Source organism: Hypanus sabinus, chromosome 13 (genome assembly GCF_030144855.1).
Source record: "Hypanus sabinus isolate sHypSab1 chromosome 13, sHypSab1.hap1, whole genome shotgun sequence".
NCBI classification, from domain to species: domain Eukaryota; kingdom Metazoa; phylum Chordata; class Chondrichthyes; order Myliobatiformes; family Dasyatidae; genus Hypanus; species Hypanus sabinus.
This window is the reverse complement of record NC_082718.1, coordinates 13512120-13529306: the sequence shown is the minus strand read 5'-3', so window position 1 is coordinate 13529306 and position 17187 is coordinate 13512120. Positions and strand designations below refer to the sequence as shown.

The 17187-nt window shown below is 42.8% G+C and overlaps 1 protein-coding gene across 1 annotated transcript; it reads right to left on the bottom strand.

Annotated features, from left to right (window-relative positions):
- Window positions 1–900: 900 nt before the first annotated feature.
- Window positions 901–14280, bottom strand: LOC132403454 (regenerating islet-derived protein 4-like). The gene is made up of 6 exons (XM_059986858.1): window positions 14202–14280; window positions 14054–14124; window positions 7201–7349; window positions 3079–3219; window positions 2201–2309; window positions 901–1112 (listed from the first exon to the last, which is right to left on the bottom strand). Exons 2-6 carry the CDS (start codon window positions 14103–14105, stop codon window positions 1042–1044), a joined length of 522 nt encoding a protein of 173 aa, XP_059842841.1. The 5' UTR covers window positions 14106–14124; window positions 14202–14280; the 3' UTR covers window positions 901–1041.
- Between the last annotated feature and the right edge of the window lie 2907 nt (window positions 14281–17187).

Below are 17187 nucleotides of genomic sequence, written 5' to 3'. Positions count from 1 at the left end.
GTTTAGAAGTGTAAAGGTGTCTTTGTGAATTGCATGTACCATGTGGCATAACCCTGATAGATTGTTGAACCAGACACTGTTGTTTAGTTCAGAGTTACGGCCTTCAGTGATGGGTGTTCTGTTAATAGCTCTGCTGGTGCTTCCTCCATCACAAGGAGGCCATTGAAAATACAGGGAGGAATTAATGTAACTTTGAGTTTTGGATCAACAGTAACCCCCAGACTAGAGCAAGTGGAATCTGTCAAGTTAACTGTTCTTGAAATAATTGGGCATGCAATCAAAAAAACATTCAGAAATTTTAGCAACTTTGCAAGAGAAAGAGGGAGACAAATTTTTACTTTCCAATTAAATAGAACGATTTCAACAAATGCTGCTGATTCAGTCAGTACAGAGAACTTTGACCTTCAGGCCAGTGAGTTGAATATCTCACAGCAGATGAGATTTTCCTGCTGCAATGTGTTGATGTAATTTGGGGACAGTTAAACAGGAAATTAATTTTATGGGTAAAGGAAAATCCTGTTGAAAGGTCAGGAGTGGAATACTACAAATGATATTAACACTCCCAAAACTCTTTGCAAGTTCAGTCAATTTTCAAACAGACAGACAATATTTGGTTGCAGTTGTGCAAAGGAGTTTCCAGGCCCATTTTATCTTTCATCAGCCCATTCAGTGTTGTAAAATGTGTAATCAACCCAGTAAATCCCTCTGAGTCCTTTCATCAGCCTTTGTCTCACCTCTATGTGTGGTGAACAGGACCCAACACTCCAGGTGTGGCCAAAGGGAAAGAGTTAATTTTGCAAATTCAGTGTCACCTTCTCCTGAGTGCAGAGGTGGGGAGGGAGCAACAGTGGGACAGGAAGGCTGCTGGAAACGGGACTCTCACGACAACAAACACACAGCTCAGGATGCAATTCTCTTTATTATTGGCTGGGAAACTAAATGAGTACAATCACCACAGACAGTGAGAGTGGCTACAAAGAAATTAAGGTACAGAATCCACAGCTGGAAATGATGAGTGGATGAATCAGGAGTCTTCCAAATTCAGTGATATTTGTAGGCACAGACATAGTACAGACGGTTATTGCAATTATAATCATGCCAACCATGGGAACCTAAAAACAGAGAAAATGAATCCAACATTTACTAAGTTGTAGCAAATTATTATCAATTTTGGAAATCTGAAGGAGATGCAGGAAATACTCAGTAGGTCAGGCAGCAGGTGTAGAGAGAACAACAGGAAGGTCATTAACAGAAACATTATCTCTATTTCACTCTTCACAGATGCTGCCTCACCTGAGTGTTTCCAGCATTTTCTGTTGAATCTAAATGTTTCATCATTTTGAGTCAGTGTCTGTGGGCTGTGAATTTTCCCTGATCTTGATCCATGAGTTTGATGTGTAAATAAAGGGAGTCACTTGTGATCCATGTGCACTTTGAGTTTGTGTTGCTGAAATTTGTCACCTCACAACATTCACTGGGAATTTGAGCTGTTCCAGGCCAACGTGGCTGGCTCACCCTGGGCTGGAACTCACTGTGTGAACCTGACACTGTTACTGTCCCATCAGTGATAAACTGGACCCTCGCTCTTTCATGGACTTTGAAATGGAAGCAGAGTCCGGAATCTCGAGAGATGGAATTTCTGTGACAGATCACTTGGGGAGTAATTCTGCAGTGGATTGGTCAGTTCGGAATACCACATGGAGTTATGCAGAAGATAAACAATATGTTTCTGCTTTCATACCCTATTCAGACAGAACTTTTGTTTCACTTCTATGATCTTCTTTAACTGCAGTGTTACACTGTGGGTTCCTCAGAACGTAATGTTACAACCCTTGTGTGGTCCTCCATCTGCAAGCTTACACTCAGCTGATCCTGACTAAAGGTATTCAATGTGAAAAATTAACTCTGTTGCTCTCTCCATAGATGCTGCCTGACCTGCTGAGTGCTTTATGAAAATACTGTTTTTATCTCAGATTTCCAACACTGTTGGGTTTTTTTTGTCATCCTCATACACTGACTGCTCCCCTGACCCCTTCATTATATCCCATTTACCCTCCTCTAACTGCTGGGCAATGAGTTTAGTTCTGCCAAGCACTGTACTCATGGGGTTTATTCAGTTCCTCTGAGTAAAGACCAGTATATTTTGACAATGTCCTGTTGAATGCCTTGTCAAAAATCAAAAAAACTAAGGTATACTTACCGGTGTTAACGTACGTACAGTGATGGGCATTGTTACGCTCTCGAGGATTTACAACTGCCCAGTTCATGAATCTGACGGAAGATTCATCACTCCACAAGAAATTCCCATTCTGTGGGGTATAAATCAGTGATTATTGCTGTGGGAATACTGAGTAACCTGGCATTTATTGGTACAGGGAGGAGCTGGACATGATCCGGAGTGAGACCAAAATACGAGCAACCGGGTCAAACCAGGCAGTGAATGAGATTTTAAATGATTGACTGTCAGGGTGAAGGAAATCTCACAGAAGTAACAGAATCCTTGGAATGAAAGAAATCAGATCTAAGAGTGAAGGTCAGGGAAGTGGAATAATGACAACTCAGACAATGAGGGAAAAGATGGCCATTGAATATTAACACAAACAAGATGGTGCCTGGCCTGTTGAATTCCTCCAGCATTTTGTGTGTGAACATAAACACAAAATCTGATCTCTCAAAGATTGAGAAAGGACTCAGTGACACTGATCAGACCAGCATTTATTGTCCTTCCCTGAACATCCTGACCATTTCAGAGGGCAGGTAAGAGGCAACACATTGATGGATTCTGGAGTCACAGTGAAGGCAGACTGGGGAAGGATGGCAGATTCCTCACCCTATAGAATCTGATGAGTTTTTACAACAGTCTGGTGGTTTCATTGTCACCATTTTCCTCCAGATTTACTGTATTTTGTTTACTTGAATCCAGAATTCCATTGCTGCTGGGATGGGATTCAAAATTGTGTCCCTGGATCACTAGGATACACTCAGAAACAACCATTTCACTGTCTCCCCCCTGTTACTCTGCAGGACATCAGGTAAAATTCTAACTGTGGTGGCAATGTAATGTCATTGCTAGTTTACCTTGCAGAAGTCCTTGAAGCCAATCCAAACTGATTGTGCACCTCCGGTCACCCGTTTCACCACCCTGGAAATGAACTCGTTGTGCTCACATGAGATCACAGAAGCCAGCTGTCCATAATGATCCTGTATGTTGCAGAAAAGCTGTAAACAAAATATATAATTGATGGGTTGATGAGAATCAGCATTTGTCATATTTCCACAGGGCCCTCAGTAAATTGTCTGACCTGATGTTGGAAATTCTGCAACTTTGTTCCTGAGATACAGTGTTCATCTTCTTCAGGCTCTTTGGTGTCAAAACCAAATGGATGTGGAGTTTCCCCCTTTATTGCTCTCAACTTTTTATCAATTATCTTGATGTGAATGTGCAAGGGATGATTAGTTAGTTTACGGCTAGTGCTAAAATAGAAACATAGAAAATAGGTGCAGGAGTAGGCCAATCGGCCCTTCGAGCCTGCACCACTATTCAGTATGATCATGGCTGATCATCCAACTCAGAACCCTGTACCTGCTTTCTCTCCATACCCCCGCTCCCGTTAGCCACAAGGGCCATATCTAACTTCCTCTTAAATATAGCCAATGAACTGGCCTCAACTGTTTCCTGTGGCAGTGAATTCCACAGATTCACCATTCTCTGTGTGAAGAAGTTTTTCCTCATCTCGGTCCTAAAAGGCTTCCCCTTTATCCTTAAACTGTGACCCCTCGTTCTGGACTTCCCCAACATCAGAAACAATCTTCCTGCATCTAGCCTATCCAATCCCTTTAGAATATTATATGTTTCAATAAGATCTCCCCTCAATCTTCTAAATTCCAGTGAGTATAAGCCTAGTCGATTCAATCTTTCTTCATATGAAAGTCCTGCCATCCCAGGAATCAATCTGGTGAACTATACTCCCTCTATGGCAAGAATGTCTTTACTCAGATTAGGGGACCAAAACTGCACACAATATTCTAGGTGCAGTCTCACCAAGGCCTTGAAGGTGAAAAGTAAAAGTGGCAGGCAGGCAAATCCGGGGCAAAAAACAAAAAGGGCCATTTTTCAACATAATTGTACAAGGGCTAAGAGTGTTGTAAAAACAAGCCTGAAGGCTTTCTGTGTCAATGCGAGGAGCATTCTTAACAAGGTGGATGAATTGAATGTGCAGATAGTTATTAATGAATATGATATAGTTGGGATCACAGAGACATGGCTACAGGGTGACCAAGGATGGGAGCTCAACATCCAGGGATATTCAATATTCACGAGGGATAGACAGGAAAGAAGTGGAGTAGCATTGCTGGTTAGAGAGGAGATTAACACAATAGAAAGGAAGGACATTCGCCTGGAGGATGTGGAACCAATATGGGTAGAGCTGCATAACACTAAGGGGCAGAAAACGTTGGTGGGGTTGTGTCCAGGCCACCTAACAGTAGTAGTGAGGTTGGGGATGGCATTAAACAGGAAATTAGAAATGCATGCAATAAAGGAACAGTAGTTATAATGGGTGACTTCAATCTACATATAGATTGGGTGAACCAGATTGGTAAGGGTGCTGAGGAAGAGGATTTCTTGGAATGTATGCGGGATGGTTTTCTGAACCAACATGTCGAGGAATCAACTGGAGAGTAGGCCATTCTAGATTGGGTATTGAGCAATGAGGAAGGGTTAGTTAGCAATCTTGTCGTGCAAGGCCCCTTGGGTAAGAGTGACCATAATATGGTGGAATTCTTCATTAAGATGGAGAGTGGCATAGTTAATTCAGAAACAAAGGTTCTGAACTTAAAGAAGGATAACTTTGAAGGTATGAGATGTGAATTAGCTAAGATAGACTGGCAAATGATACTTAAAGGGTTGACGGTGGATATGCAATGGCAAGCATTTAAAGATCGCATGGATGAAATACAATTGTTCATCCCAGTTTGGCAAAAGAATAAACCAGGGAAGGTAGTGCACCCATGGCTGACAAGGGAAATTAGGGATAGTATCAAGTCCAAAGAAGAAACATATAAATTAGCAAAAAATAGCGGCACATCTGAGGACTGGGAGAAATTCAGAGACCAGCGGAGGAGGACAAAGGGCTTAATTAGGAAAGGGAAAAAAGATTATGAGAGAAAGCTGGCAGGGAACATAAAAACTGACTGAAAAGCTTTTATAGATACGTGAAAAGAAAAGATTGGTCAAGACAAATGTAGGTCCTTTACGGTCAGAAACAGGTGAATTGATTATAGGGAACAAAGACATGGCAGACCAATTGAATAACTACTTTGGTTCTGTCTTCACCAAGGAGGACATAAATAATCTTCTGGAAATAGTAAGGGACCGAGGGTCAAGTGAGATGGACAAACTGAGGGAGATGCATGTTAGTAGGGAAGTGGTGTTAGGTAAATTGAAGGGATTAAAGGCAGATAAATCCCCAGGGCTAGATGGTCTGCATCCCAGAGTGCTTAAGGAAGTAGCCCAAGAAATAGTGGATGCATTAGTGATAATTTTTCAAAACTCCTTAGATTCTGGATTAGTTCCTGAGGATTGGAGGGTGGCTAATGTAACCACACTTTTTAAAAAAAGGAGGGAGAGAGAAACTGGGGAATTATAGACCGGTTAGTCTGACATCGGTGGTGGGGAAAATGCTAGAGTCGTGATAACAGATGTGATAACAGCACATTTGGAAAGACTTGAAATCATGGGACAAAGTCAGCATGGATTTGTGAAAGGAAAATCATGTCTGATGAATCTTATAGAATTTTTTGAAGATGTAGCTAGTAGAGTGGATGGGGAGAGCCAGTGGAAGAGGGATATTTAGATTTTCAAAAGGCTTTTGACCAGGTCCCACACAGGAGATTAGTGTGCAAACTTAAAGCACACGGTATTGGGGGTATGGTATTGATGTGGATAGAGAATTGGTTGGCAGACAGGAAGCAAAGAGTGGGAGTAAACGGGACCTTTTCAGAATGGTAGGCAGTGGCTAGTGGGGTACTGCAAGGCTCAGTGCTGGGACCCCAGCAGTTTACAATATATATTAATGATTTAGACAAGGGAATTAAATGCAGCATCTCCAAGTTCGCAGATGACATGAAGCTGGTCGGCAGTGTTAGTTGTGAGGAGGATGCTAAGAGGATGCAGGGTGACTTGGATAGGTTAGGTGAGTGGGCAAATTCATGGCAGATGCAATTTAATGTGGATAAATGTGAGGTTATCCACTTCGGTTGCAAGAACAGGAAAACAGATTATTATCTGAACGGTGGCCGATTAGATAAAGGGGAGGTGCAATGAGACCTGGATGTCATTGTACACCAGTCATTGAAGGTGGGCATGCAGGTACAGCAGGCGGTGAAAAAGGCCAATGCTATGTTGACATTCATAGCAAAAGGATTTGAGTACAGGAGCAGGGAGGTTCTGGAATAGGGAATGTTAAGAACCTGCAAGGCACAATTTGCCGAAAGTTGCATCGCAAGTAGAAGGGATGGTGAAGAAAGAGTTTGGCATGGCAGACTTCATCACACAGGCCACTGAGTACAGGCATTGGGAAGTTATGCTGCAGTCAAACAAGGCATTGGTGAGGCTGCCCTTGAAGTATTGTGTACAGTTTTGGTTGCCATGTTATAGGAAAGAAGTTATTAAACTGGAAAGTGAAATCACATGGTCTTTCTCTCAGGGAGGAGGCACTAAAAACAAGGGGGCATCATTTTAAGATCAGAAGAAATAGAGTTAAAGGGCATATATCAGGGGCAGCTTCTTCACACAAAGTGTTCTGTATTTGGATTGGAATGAGCTTTAGAAATAGTGTTTGAGGGAGGAACATTAGCAGCATTCAAAAGCTGTCTAGATAAGTACATGGCTTAGAGGGCTGTTGGTCAAAGGTGGGCAGATGGAACTGGCTCATTGGGCAGTAATGTCAGTCTAGATGAGTTGGGGTGAAGTGTCCATTTCCATGTGATATGACCTATGACTCTAAAATCTACAAAATTTCATCCATTGATCTGATTGTTAGAAACTGGAGCCTACAGATTCAGTGAAACACACCCTGGATCACAGGGAGTCACCACAGACACTTCATCTAGAGGTTATCTAGTGCTTTATAGAAATGAACTAGCTGAGACCAATAGTCATCAGATCTCCAAGATCAGTCACTGGTTTCTGGGACTTACCTCAGCATCTTTCCATGTTTTCGGGTTTGCGAAATACCGGTAACAGGATCTTGTAGGCTGATATACAAACCAGCCATTCTCACAAGGTCCTCTGGTTAATTCTTCAATGGCCCGCAAAGTCTCCTCCACTTCCGAGGAATTGACCGTCCCTTTAATTTAAAATGGAATTATGAGTTAAGCCAAGTTAAATAATTGGAGCACCATTTTTAGATAGACTCAACACCAGAAACTTAAGGGATCTGTAGAAGTTGTCCGATGGTCTTTGCCCACAGCATGGTGCCAGAGAGCTGAGGGATTTCTGTTGACACCCTTGTCCTTGTTTACAATGGGGACAGGCACTAAACCTGGCAACTACAGGTCACAGTAAGACATTGGTAGTGGGGAAATGGTTTCAATGGATGGAAAGAAATAGCATTTAGAGTTTGTGGGTTATTCAAGGATAGCACAGTTTGTTAACACTTAATTATATCTGATGAACAACTAACATTATGGGGACTTTAATCAAAGTGTCAGGATCAAATGTTAGTTTTAGAAAATAAAGATTTTAACAAAATCTTTAGTGTGATTGAGAAACCATTGCAGCAGGAAGAAAAGGAGCTAAAGGCTCCCGAGATAATTGGCAGGGACAAATAAAAGGAGGGGTAACTGAAGAGGAGTGGCCAGTGGGGTGAGTGGCTCAGGGTAGGAGTGGAGCTTTGAGGCTTTGGCGAGCAGAAGCTGAAGACGAACTTGCTCCAAATGAGGTAAAGCCAGGTAAGTTCCTTTAATAAATTTAATTAACTTAGGAGTAGGTAATGGAGTCAGCAGTTAGGGCAGTCAAGTGCTCTGTATGCAGGATGTGGGAAGTCAGGGACAGCACAATTGTCCCTGATGACTACAAAGGTGCATCCAGCTGCAGCTCCTGACAAACCGAGTTAGGGAACTGGAGCTGGAGCTGGATGAACTTTGGATCCTTCTTGAGGCAGAGGCAGAAATAAGCAGGAGTTTCAGGACACAGTCACCCCTAAAAGTCAGGAGGCAGGTAGGTGGGTGACTGTCAGGAGAAGGAAGGGGAATAGACAGGAAGAACAGAGCACCCCTGTGGCCATTCCCATCAACAATAAGTATACCATTTTGGATACTGTTGGTGGGGATGACTTACCAGGGATAAGTTGCAGTGGTCGCATCTCTGGCACCGAAACTGGAGCCTCAGCTCAGAAAGGAAGGAAGGAAAAGAGGAGAACAGTAGTGATAGGGAATTCGATAGTTAGGAGACAGATAAGAGGTTCTATGGGAGAGATCAAGAATCTTGGATGGTCTGTTGCCTCCCTGGTGCCAGGATCCACCATATCTCGGATTAAGTTCTCAGTATTCTCAAGAGGGAGGGTGAGCAGGCAGATATTGTGGTCCATGTATGGACCAATGATGTGGATAGGAAGAAGGAGGAGGTCCTGCAAAGAGAGTTTAAGGAGTTGGGTGCAAAGTTGAAGGACAGGACCTCCAGAGTTGCAATTTCAGGATTGCTCCCCACGCCACGTGTTAGTGAGGCTAGAAATAGGAAGAAAATGCAGCTAAATATGTGGCTAAGTAGTTGGTGCAGGAGGGAGGGCTTCATGTTTCTAGACAATTAGGCTTTGTTCCAGGGAAGGCGGGATTTGTTCCAATGGGATGGTTTGCACCTGAACTGGAAGGAGACTAATATCCTTGTGGGTAGGTTAGCTAGTGTTGCTCCAGGGGATCTTTAAACTAGATTTGGAGGGGGAGGGGAACCAGAGTGTTAGAACAGATGGTGAGGTGGAGGAGGATTAAGGGCATGTGAGAACTGCTTGTATGGACAGAAATCAAAAGTTTGTATGTGATAGAAATGTTCTCAGGTGCCAAACTGAAGGGACTGGGGAAGAGGTGTCTGGCTCTCAAATAGAGAAAGATAGAAGCGTGTGAAGAAGGATAGGCAGGTGATAGAGAAGGGATGCGCTCAGACTGAAGGTTTGAGATGTATCTATATTAACACAATGAATGTTGTGAACAAAGCAGATCAGCTGAGAGCGTGGATCATTACTTGGGAATATGATGTGGTGGCCATTACAGAGACTTGGATAGCTCAGGGACAGGAATGGTTACTTCGAGTGCCGGGGTTTAGATGTTTCATGAAGGACAGGGAGGGAGGCAAAAGAGGTGGGGGCGTGGTCCTGTTGATCAAAGATAGTGTCACAGCTGCAGAAATGGTGGACATCATGGAGGGATAATCTATGGAGTTTCTGTGGGTGGAGATTAGGAACAGGAAGGGGTCAATAAATTTACTGGGTGTTTTTTATAGGCTTCCCAAAAGTAACAGGGATATCGAGAAGCAGGTAGGGAAACAGATCCTGTAAAGGTGTAACAATAACAGAGTTGTCGTGATGGGAGATTTAAATTTCTCAAATATAGATTGGCATCTCCCTAGAGCAAGAGGTTCAGATGGGGTGGAGTTTGTCAGGTGTGTTCAGGAAGGTTTCTTGACAAAATACGTTGATAAGCCTACAAGAGGAGAGGCTATACTTGATTTGGTATTAGGAAATGAAGATGGTCAGATGTCAAATCTCTCAGTGGGAGAGCATTTTGGAGATAGGGATCATAATTCTATTTCCTTTACCATAGCATTGGACAGAGATAGGAACAGACAAGTTAGAAAAGTGTTTAATTGGAGTAGGGGGAATTATGTAGGAAATTGGAAGCTTAAATTGGAAACAGATGTTCTCAAGGAAAAGTACAGATGAAATGTGGCAAATGTTCAGGGAATATTTGTGTGAAGTTCTGAATAGGTACATTCCAATGAGACAGAGAAGTTATGGTAGGGTGCAGGAACCATGGTGTACAAAGGCTGTAATCAATCTGGTCAAGAAGAAAAGGAAAGCTTACAAAAGATTCAGAGAGATAGGTAATGTTAGAGGTCTAGAAGATTATAAGGCTAACAGGAAGGAGTTTAAGAAGGAAATTAGGAGAGTCAGAAGGGGCGATAAGAAGGCCTTGGCAGGCAGGATTAAGAAAAACCCCAAGGCATTCTACAAATATGTGAAGAGCAGGAGGATAAGACGTGGAAGAATAGGACATGTGAAATGTGACAGTGGGAAAGTGTGTATGGAACCGGAGGAAATAGCAGAGGTACTTAATAAATACTTTACTTCAGTATTCACTATGGAAAAGGCTGTCGGTGATAACAGTGACGACTTGCAACAGATTGAAAAGCTTGAGCATGTAGATATCAAGAAAGAGGATGTGCTGGAACTTTTGGAAAGCATCAAGTTAGATAAGTCACTGGGACAGGATGAGTTGTACCCGTGGGAGGTGACGGAGGAGATTGCTGAGCCTCTGGCAATGATCTTTGCATCATCAATAGGGATGGGAGAGTTCCGGAGGATTGGAGGGTTGTGAATATTGTTCCTTTTTTCAAAAAAGGGAGTAGAGATAGATCAGGAAATTATAGACCAGTCTTACTTCAGTGGTTGGTAAGCTGATGGAGAAGATCCTGAGAGGTAGGATTTATGAACATTTGGAAAGGTATAATATGATTAGGAATAATCAACATGGCTTTGTCAAGGGCAGGTCATGCCTTACGAGCCTGATTGAATTTTTTGAGGATGTGACTAAACATATTGATGAAGGAAGACTAATACATGTAGTGTATAAGGATTTCAGCAAAGCATTTGATAAAGTACCCCATGCAAGGCTTATTGAGAAAGTAAGGAGGCATGGGATCCAACGGGACATTGCTTTCTGGATCCAGAACTAGCTTGCCCACAGAAGGCGAAGAGTGGTTGTAGATGGGGTCATATTCTGCATGCAGGTTGGTAACCAGTGGAGTGTCTGAGGGATCTGTTCTGGGACACTTACTCTTCGTGATTTTTATAAATGACCTGGATGCGGAAGTGGAGGGATAGGTTCGTAAGTTTGCTGTTGACACTAAGTTTGCAGGTGTTGTGGATAATGTGGATAATGTGGAGGGCTGTCAGATAGGATGCAAAACTGGGCTGAGAAGTGACAGATGGAGTTCAACCCAGATGAGTGTGAAGTGGTTCATTTTGGTAGGTCAAATATGATGGCAAAATAAGTATTAATGGTAAGACTCTTGGCAGTGTGGAGGATCAGAAGGATCTTGGGGTCTGAGTCCATAGGACGCTCAAAGCAGCTGCACAGGTTGACTCAGTGGTTAAGAAGGCATATGGTGTGTTGGCCTTCATCAATCATGGAAGTGAATTTAGGAACCAAGAGGTAATTTGCAGCTATATAGGACCCTGGTCAGACCCCACTTGGGGAACTGTGATCAGTTCTGGTCGCTTCACTACAGGAAGGATGTGGAAGCCATAGGAAGGATGCAGAGGAGAATTTCAAGGATGTTGCCTGGATTGGGGAGCATGTCTTATGAGGATAGGTTGAGTGAACTTGGCGTTTTCTCCTTGGAGCAATGAAGGATGAGAGGTGCCCTGATAGAGTTGTATAAGATGTGGAGAGGCATTGCTCGTGTGGATAGTCAGAGGCAGCTTCAGTAGAAGAGTAAATGTTGTTAGATACTTGAGAAACAACTTTATACAACTGTGATTTTATTTAACTAAGAAGGTGATGGGTGTGGGGAACTGTCTTCCTGATTGGATATAGAGACAGAAACCCTCATCACATTAAACAGAACTTCAACATTGAGATGTATTATTGAGGGACTGTGACCAGCTGTGCTATGGACACGGTGGTGTGAGATGGGTTATGCTGACTTTCCCCTGACAACAACACAATGAAACAAGGGGTTTCCTTCTCAGTCATAAATTTCCTCCGACTCTGTGAGACTGGATTGATGGTGCACTGTCTCCAGGGTGAGTGTGTCCTTCCTCAGGTACAGAAACAAAAATACACACTCTGAATGGGTCTCACTCAAAACAATTAAAGTATCAGCCAACCTACTCCAACTTTCCTGCAATTATAGCCACTTATCCCTTGGCTTCCTTATTGTTCACTCTCTCTGTATGAAACTCTCCACACTTCAGGATCCCCACACTGAGATCCCTCTTCATAACAGCATTTCCTGTTTTCCTACCATGTAAACAAACTTTTTCACTGAGCAAAGTTCATAATCTCACTGTTTCCTATGATATTCTCCATCTGCCTCATTCTTGCCTTTTTGTAGAAGAATTTATTTTATTTGGAGAGAGAGTGCAAAATAAACCCTTCTAACCCTTCAAGCTGCACTGCTTAGCGATGCTCACAACCCCTGATATAACACTAACCCAGTCACGGGACAATTTACAATGGCCTATTAACCTACCAGCCAATGCATCTTTGGACCGTTGGAGGAAACCGGAGCACCCAGAGAAACCCACACATTCCATGGGGAGGATGTACTAACTCCTGACAAAGGACAACAGGATTGAACTCCAATCTCTGACACCCTGAGTCATAACAGTGTTGAGCTAACTGCTCTGCTATTCTTATTGAAATAAAGAGAACATTTGAGAGCAACTTTTACAAGTATAACATAGTTCATAAAGGTAAGTTAAGAGAACCAACATTTTGAGAACAATCACGTGGGACAGACAAACTATTTTATTATTCCTCACCCTCATGGATATCAAGTTCACAACATCCAGAGCACTGGACCAGTACCTGTAGGACCTTCTACTCTGCATCTCCTGTATTCCTCACATATAGTCACATAGTCTCTGACTCAGCTTCCATCTCAATAGCTCAGAGATGAATATAGGACAGTACAGCACATGAGCAGGCTCCTTGGCCACAAAGGTTATGCCAAATCAGCTTAAAAGTAAATCAAAACCACCCAGAAACTAATCCCTCCTAACTGCACAATGTCCTTGTCGCTCAAACTTCCTCACATTCATGTTCCTATCTAAACGTCTCTTCAAAGCATCTGATTAACTTGTCTCTGCCACCATACCAGGCTGCTTATTCCAGGCACCCACCACTCTCTGAGTAAAAAACTGACTCCTCACATCCCTTCCAAACTTATCCCCTCTTGCCTTCAATGCATGTCATGAGAGGCTGGACAAACTTGGGTTGTTTTCTTAGGAATGGTGGAGACTTAGGGGAGATGTTGGGTAACAGGTACTCCCTGTCTAATCAGTCTACGCATTTCATAATCTTATCAGATCTCCTATCAGCTTCCACCACTCCAAAGAGAACAACCCAATTTGTTCAACCTCTCATGATAGCACATGCCCTCTAAACCAGGAGGCATCCTGATAAACCTCTTCTGCACCCTCTGTGAAGCCTCAACATCCTTCCTACTGTGAGGTGACCATAACTGTATGCTATACTCAAGATGTGGCCAACACAGAGTTTTATAAAGTTTCAACATAACCTCTTGATTGTTGAATTCCCTCCTTGTCGTTGCCTTATCAAGTGCAACACCTTATGTGTATCTGGGTTAAAATCCATCTGCCATTTCTCTGCCCATATCTACAAAGGATCTATATCACATTTTATTCTTTTCTAGCCTTCTGCACTATCCCCAACTCCATTAATCTTGGTATTGTTAACAAACTTATTAACCGAACCATCTACATTTTCATCCAGGCCGTTTATGGACATCACAAACAGCAGAGGTCCCAACACAGATCCCTGCAGAACTCCACAAGTTACAGGCCTGCAGCTTGAATAACTTCCTTCAACTATGACCCTCTGTCTTTTATGTGCAAGCCAGTTCTGAATCGTAACAGCCAATTTGCCACATCCCTATGCATTTTAAGTATCCCAGATAGGAAAAATTTCCTATCACATCCTACCCAGCCCCAATGCCCACAAATTCCCATGTCCCACAGTCCCAACATAGTACCTATGCATTCATTCTTCACAGCAATATATTTATAAAGCTCCTGGAATCAATTGTCCTTACCTGCCACATCACTGACAAGCAGTGCGGTCATGAGCAAGATCCCCACCAGCATCGTGTTTCTTCCCTCAAACCTGAAACACAAGAAAATAATTCATCATTAGTGTCAGGTTTCCCAGTGAAAGTGGGGATAACTTGCTGCCATTCCCACCTCTCTCTCTCTTCAAGATGCCTGTGTTGATTAGATTTCCACTCCTGATACACCCCTATATATATGTGTAGATCTGAGATCTTGGAGGCTTTGAGAACAATTGAAATCAAACCCAAATGGCTGGACACACCTACAGGAAGTTTTTTGCCAACCAATCATTGATTGACAGATTTGATCAAGATTAAGAGGAAACCAGAGAACTGATTTGAGAACTCCAAGCGTGACTGTGGAATGTTACTCTGTAACAGAACACTAAAAAATAGAAGATGCAGAATGCATTTATCATCGCATGAAGTATTTGTGATATTAGAGCACAATGAATAGTATCTAAATATTATCTACACTAACAATTAGGATGTAATATTCAGTTGAATCCTGAAAAAAACAGCAGAGTATTTACGCATATCACCTCACTCACTCATATACTTGCTCTGGTCTGTTTTCCCTCCATCTCCCATTATGGGGAATTTTCCTCTGTCACTGTCCCTGGGAAGACTGTAATCTACTTGTGAGGAATGGGTTCAATTCAGAATCATATTCTCTGTCCAACAAGGAGCTGGAATGAAGTCTGCTCAGAAGGAGCAGGGAGGATGTGGAGATAGTGAACTGCTTCATACTTGACACTTTTCCAGAGACAGTTCATGGAGATCCCAGAACTAACATGATGTGGAAAGGAATCCATGGATATCCAGTAGAGTAGGACTGATGGACCAAATGGATCTTTTTTCCCTGGATTTCCTCTTCTTCCTCAATCACTTTTTATCGGTGGATTTCAGATCACGACAAATTCCTAATCAAAATTGATTCCTTCTCTCACCTCTGATCTACTTGCAAATTATCGGCGAGGGGTGATTGATAAGTTCATGGCCTAAGGTAGAAGGAGTCAATTTTAGAAAACCTAGCACATTTATTTTTCAACATAGTCCCTTCCTGTATTTACACACTTAGTCCAGCAGTCATGGAGCATACGGATCTTGGACCTCCAGAAAGTGTCCACAGAAAGGGTGATTGATAAGTTCATGGCCTAATGTAGGAGATGAGTTGTACAGCTCTCTTTCCATGCACATGCAGTTCAACTCTTTGAGTGATGATGCAGAAAGCTTAATGTTAATAGCTCATCTCATGCTACCTTAGGCCACAAACTTATCAATCACCCCGATGCGTTATTAACATCAAACATTCTGCTAAAGGATTTAGTTCAATAATTCCTAACAAAATAGGAGACCATTCATCCCATTTAATGCATGTCAGCTCCCAGACCAATCCCACTCTCCCACTCAATGTCTATTTTCTCTCATATGTCGTCGACTTCACCCCATTCCTCTTATTTCCTACCTCAACCAGAGGTAATTAACAGTAAACATTTCAACTTGTGATGTATCTTTGGGATGCAGATGCCCACATAGTCACAAAGCAATCAGGCAAACTCCATACAGATAACAATGGATGTGAGGATTAGACCCGAGAAAGAATGGTAACACTCAAAAATGTCACACTGGCCTTTGATAAGGTACTATGCATTTGATAAGGTACCCGATGCAGCATTTGATAAGATACCCCATGCAAGGCTTACCGAGAAAGTAAGGAGGCATGGGATCCGAGGGGCATTGTTTTCCAGATCTAGACCTGGCTTGCCCACAGAAGGCAAAGGGTGGTTGTAGACGGGTCATATTCTGCATGGAGGTCTGTCACCAGTGGAGTGCTTCAGACATCTGTTCTGGGAACCTTACTCTTTGTGATTTTTATAAATGACCTGGATGAGGAAGTGAAGGGATGGGTTAGTAAGTTTGCTGATGACACAAAGGTTGGAGGTATTGTGGGTAGTGTGGAAGGCTGTCAGAGGTTACAGCAGGACATTGATAGGATGCAAAACTGGGCTGTGAAGTGGCAGATGGAGTTCAACCCAGATAAGTGTGAAGTGGTTCATTTTGGAATATAGTATTAATGGTAAGACTCTTGGCAGTGTGGAAGATCAGTTGGATCTTGGCGTCCGAGTCCATAGGACACTCAAAGCAGCTGTGCAGGGTGACTCTGTGGTTGAGAAGGCATGCAGTGTATTGGCCTTCATCAGTCATGGAATTGCATTTAGGAGCTGAGAGGTAATGTTGCAGCTATATAGGACCCTGGTCAGACCCCACTCGGAGTACTGTGCTCAGTTCCGGTCGCCTCGCTACCGGAAGGATGTGGAAGCCATAGAAATGGTGCAGAACAGATTTACAAGGATATTGCCTGAATTGGGGAGCATGCCTTATGAGAATAGGTTGAGTGAACTTGGCGTTTCCTCCTTGGAATGACGGAGTATCGGAGGTGACATGATAGAGGTCTACAAGATGACGAGAGGCATTACTTGTATGGATAGTCAGAGGCTTTTTCCCAGGGCTGAAATGGTTGCCACAAGAGGACAGAGGTTTAATGTGCTGAGGAGTAGGTGCAGAGGGGATGTCAGGGGTATGTTTTTTACTCGGAGAGTGGTGAGAGTGTGAAATGGGCTGCCGGCAACAGCTGTGGAAGTGGATACAAAAGGATCTTTTAGGTAGGTATATGGAGCTTAGTAAAATAGAGGGCTATATGGAGGTCTAGTAATTTCTAAGGTAGGGACATGTTCGGCACAACATTGTGGGCTGAAGGGCCTGTATTTTGCCGTAGGTTTTCTATGATTCTATGTTGATATGCTAAATGGATCTTCCTTTCCCTGGATTTTCTCTTGTTTCCCAATCATATTCTATCAGTAGATTTCAGATCATGACAACTTCCTGATCAGAAATGTTTCCTTCTTTCACCTTTGATCACCGATTGCTAATTATCTAATATCTCTAACCTTTAGTTAGTTGTACTACTGCCTGGCAGAGGGCTGTAGCTGATGATGGTTGTGTCTGACACACTGAACTAAGCAATTCCTGCAGTGATGATCTAGGCTGGAATACTCTGCCACAGTCAACTTATTTTTAGTGAGAAATGAATCCAACCATTGAAATATTCTCTCCAC

What these genes read in the sequence shown, in the direction of transcription:
- LOC132403454 (XM_059986858.1), bottom strand. Translation starts at nt 14,105, where the DNA reads ATGCTGGTGGGGATCTTGCTCATGACCGCACTGCTTGTCAGTGATGTG. An exon ending in GCTTGTCAGTGATGTGGCAG is followed by an intron (nt 7,350 to 14,053) that starts GTAAGGACAATT and finishes TTTAAATTAAAG; the next exon opens with GGACGGTCAATTCCTCGGAA. An exon ending in GCTTCAAGGACTTCTGCAAG is followed by an intron (nt 2,310 to 3,078) that starts GTAAACTAGCAA and finishes TATACCCCACAG; the next exon opens with AATGGGAATTTCTTGTGGAG.